General features: G+C 52.5%; 1 protein-coding gene across 1 annotated transcript in view; it reads left to right on the forward strand.

The window, feature by feature from the left end:
* The window catches only part of PLEKHG4B (pleckstrin homology domain containing, family G (with RhoGef domain) member 4B), a 40,419-nt gene extending 38,366 nt beyond the window's left edge, over nucleotides 1–2,053 (forward strand). Inside the window, exons 17-18 of the mRNA XM_011974656.1 lie at nucleotides 1,426–1,557; nucleotides 1,752–2,053. Of these exons, the coding sequence (XP_011830046.1) occupies nucleotides 1,426–1,557; nucleotides 1,752–2,053 (434 nt within the window). The remainder of the gene's footprint in view (nucleotides 1–1,425; nucleotides 1,558–1,751) is intronic.
* The last annotated feature ends 2,326 nt before the right edge of the window (nucleotides 2,054–4,379 follow it).

Here is a 4,379-nt window from a genome sequence, read left to right on the forward strand (position 1 = left end):
TCCTCATTTTGTCCTTTCTCCTGGTGTGCCTGATAATTTTTTTATTAAGTAGTAGATATGATGTAGGAAATGTGCAAGGGTCGTCTGAGGCCCAGGCTGGTGTCTTCACCTCCAGAGGATTTATTTTTGTGGGAAGAGCAGGGGTGGGTCATCTGAACGCACTCAGGGGAGGGGCTGCATGAAGTCCGCCTCAGACCTTTGGGCAGCTGATCCAGCTTCTGTTTGTCCCACTCCTGGCAAAGTCCATGCTCCCTTTCCAGGTCCCCACTGAATGTCTGGGAGTTTCCCAGGCCCTTCCTCCCTGGCAATCCTCAAATTCCAGGTTTTATCTCCCTACCCTGTGCGTTGTCCGAAGCTCTCAACCTCCAAGCTCCAAGCTCATCGGCCACCAGCAGTGCCCTGAGGGGTTAGAAAAGTGTCAGGTGTCCAGTGGTCTGTGAGCTCCGCATCTGCCCAGGATGTTAGCCCTTTGAGGCTGGATTGCCTTGTCACCTCCAAAACACCTTCAAAACATGTGTCCAGCTTTTCTGGTTGTTTTCGGCTGCAGACTTGGATGTAAGGTATACAGGCAATCCCACTGCGGCCAGAGGAGGAAGCTGTCCCACATCCACACGCACAGCTCTAACCCTAAAACAGCGCTTCAGAGTCGGGGAAGAGCAACGTCCTGTTCGCTGCCCAACTCCAAGCCCTGCGTCCCGGGCAGCCACACTCGGCCCCTTCCCTGCAAGAGGGGACACTCACTCTCGATTAACCAGCTTTGCACGTTACCTGTTGGTGAAGGTGATCAGTAACTCTGTGCCTGCAGCACACACACACTACACGTCTTCCCGTTCTCCCAAGACCTCTGGAAATAATTCTTACTATAATATTCTTCAGCATATGCATTAGGACTACATAAATGTAATAATGTTTTCTATCCTCATATATTTACTTACAATTAATATCATCTTTTTTCTTTGCTTAATTTGACCAAGAATAAATTCATTCCTAAACTCTCACCTTATGCTTAGCTCACCTCTCAATATTCAAACTCCTAGAAACCTGTCACTTTTGTCTTTCTCATGGACACAGCTCCCAGGCCTTTGACCCCTGCTTTCTAATTGGGACCTGCTGTGGGGCCCTCTCCCGCTTACCAGCAGACAGGGACCCTTCCTCACCCCCAGGTTGGACACGCCGTTTCCAAGGCCTCATGGCTTCCTTATTCTTGGTTACTGCCTTGGGCTCCCTGGGAGAGATCTCTATGAGGCTGAAAACTGGAACGGGAAGCCTCAGCATCCTGGACCCCCATGCCTCTTGGGAGGCAGGGTGGGTAGGCCCTGTACACCCTCCTGGTTTGGGCTGAGGGCATTAGGGGTACTGGGCATCTTTGGGGTGGCGTTAGCCCCCGAGTTGCTTTGGAAACTGTCATACTTTCTTCTGTCTTAGAACTCAGAATCCAAGAAATGGCATCCATGGGGATAGGCAACCAGCCATTCATGGACGTCAAGCCCAGCGACCAGGCCCCCAAATGTACAGTGATAAGCAACCGGGCCCGCAACAGCATCATCAAGGGCACAGGTACGGTGGCCTCAGCCCCACCCTCACTCGCCCTGCAGAGCGCACTGGGCCTGTGGCTGACACGGTGGGTTGGACGGGCATGACTGCAGGGGCACAGCCTGGTCGGCCTTTCGGACGGCTCTGATCCCGTTTCTGAACCTGGGCTGCACTTCTGGAGAGGAAGCCAGCCTGACCTGCTTTCTGTCCCTTTCCAGAGTCACAAATGAGAGGGCCCACCGCGGTGTCCTCCTCTGACCAGGCCACCCCCTTCAAGCGACCACACTCCACCATCTCGGACAGCAGCACCTCCTCTTCCAGCAGCCGGTCCTCCTCCATCCTGGGGTCGCTGGGCCTGCTTGTGTCCTCCAGCCCAGCCCACAGCCCCTGGTCATCTGACATCAGAGCCTGCATCGAGGAAGACGAGCCGGAGACGGGCACCCAGGCTGCAGTGCGTGAGGGCTGTAAGCCGCGCACGCCAGGCCTGACGACCATGGGGGTGGCGATGCCCATCGCGTAGCTAGAACGATACGTAGGGAGCAGCATGCCAGGCCTGACCACTGTGGGGGTGGCGGTGCCCATCGTGTAGCTAGAACGATACATAGGGAGCAGCATGCCAGGCCTGACCACTGTGGGGGTGGCGATGCCCATCGTGTAGCTAGAACGATACGTAGGGAGCAGCATGCCAGGCCTGACGACTGTGGGAGGGGCGATGCCCATCGCGTAGCTAGAACGATACGTAGGGAGCAGCATGCCAGGCCTGACCACTGTGGGGGTGGCGGTGCCCATCGCATAGCTAGAACGATACGTAGGGAGCAGCATGCCAGGCCTGACCACTGTGGGGGTGGCGGTGCCCATCGTGTGGCTGGAACAATCCAGAGGGAGCAACACAGCAGGTGTCCAGGTATTTCCCAGGATTTTAGACACTCCCTAACATTTTCAAACAAATTTAAAATGTTGTCTTATTTGAAAACAAACCTTCCACTTCCACCCAAGACAACATCATAGGAAACAGACCTAAAACAAGACAAAAAACGGACTAAACATGAAACAAAAGATGTCAAGACACAAGACATTTGGCAGCAAGGGACCATGATCCCTGAGAGACAGGAAAACGGGAGGTGAGCCTGGTGGTGGCCTCAGACCTCCCTCCGCCTTGACAGTTCGCAGGCCTCCGTGCAGGGAGGGGCCCAGGAAGAGCCCAGCAGCCTCCGTGAGTTGAAGAGACCAAGTCAGCAGGACTTTGCAGGTCGGAGTGCCAGAGAGAGATGCCTACGTGGGGAAGGACTCATCAGATCAGCCCCTCCAGCAGCCGGTGGGGTGCTGCCATTCTCACACTCCGACAGGGAGGCTACCAAGGCTGGGAGAGACCTTTGAAAAGACCAAAGATCCCTTTCTGGTACTCGTGGGCTGGGGACAGGACCCTCTCCCACCAGCCAGACTGGGAAAACAGGATCTGTGAGCATTAGGTGGAGTTCTCAGAAAATCTTGCCTCAGGAGTGGGGATAATTAGCCCTAGACTGAGCCCTGCTCCTCACCCACCTACAAAATCATAAAAGCAAGACCTGAAATGATCGGACTGTTCCCAGATAATTCACTCCATCCCAGAACAAAGCTCCAGACGATCTATAGGTTACCAAAGTGTCCGCACCCTGCAAGGTAAACTCTCAGTGCCTGACCTCCGAGTGCCAGGCGTGCAGAGGAGCAGCCAAGCACAAACACGTCAAGGAGAGTCGCCCGGCAAAGGCAACCACCCGGAGCCGGCATCGGTGCTAAAGTCACAGAACTCAAACTGTGGCTGAAACCGCAGCCCAGACATCCAGAAAGTTAAGAAATAACGAGGAAGAGATGAAGAAGACCCAGACCGACCTTACAGGGATGAGAAACTACAATATTGACGGTAAAAACTACCCTGGATGGGGTAACAGATTGGATTTCACAGAAGAGACCATGAGGCACCTTGAAGACGCATCAGTAGAAGCTGTTTGCATTAGTCGGGCCTCCAGAGAGATGGAACCAGTAGGAGATAGACGATGATAGATAGATAGATAGATAGATAGATAGATAGATAGATAGATAGATAGACAGACAGACAGACTGACAGGTGAGAGGCCTTAGGGGCATTGGCTGACACAATTTTGGCAGGTCAAGAGCCCCACAATAGGCCACCCACAAGCTGGAGACCCAAGGAAGCTGCTAGTGTAGCCCAGTCCAAGTCCTGAAGCCTCAGAGCCAGGGAAGCCAATGGTGTAATTCTCAGTCAGAGGCCAAAGGCCTGAGAACCTGGGGGCCACTGGTGTAAATCTGGAGTCCCATAGACCCAGTGAACTCCAAACACAAGAGATATGAGTGCACATCATAATCCAATTGCATAAAACCAGTGACAAACAGAAAATCCTAAAAGCAGTCAGAGGACAAGGGCATGTTCTGTTGGGAGGCACAAAGCCGATGAGGATGGCTGACTCCTCAGAAGCAGCACGGGTGAGAGACAGTGGAATGTACTAAGGAGAAAACTGCCAAATTCACATTCCGTACCTGACAAAATATTTCCAAAACAATGGTGACATAAAGACATTTTCATACACACAGAAGCTAACATAATTTTGTCACCAGCAGACCTGCAGTACAAGAAACGTTAAAGGATGTGCTTCAGGGAAAAGAAGAATGAAGAGCATGTGCACCATTCAAAATTTTCCTCTTGTTATTTAAATCCCTTTAACCCATCTCCCATTTGCCCCAAGAAATGAGCGCTGGCAGTGAGCTGCAGTTTTTTTTGTTGTTGTTGTTTCTAAATGGGAAATGGGTTAAAAGATGAGTGGCTTGGCCAGGTGTGGTGGCTCATGTCT

The sequence above is a fragment of the Mandrillus leucophaeus genome, unplaced genomic scaffold (assembly GCF_000951045.1).
Source record: "Mandrillus leucophaeus isolate KB7577 unplaced genomic scaffold, Mleu.le_1.0 Scaffold1475, whole genome shotgun sequence".
Lineage (NCBI taxonomy): Eukaryota > Metazoa > Chordata > Mammalia > Primates > Cercopithecidae > Mandrillus > Mandrillus leucophaeus.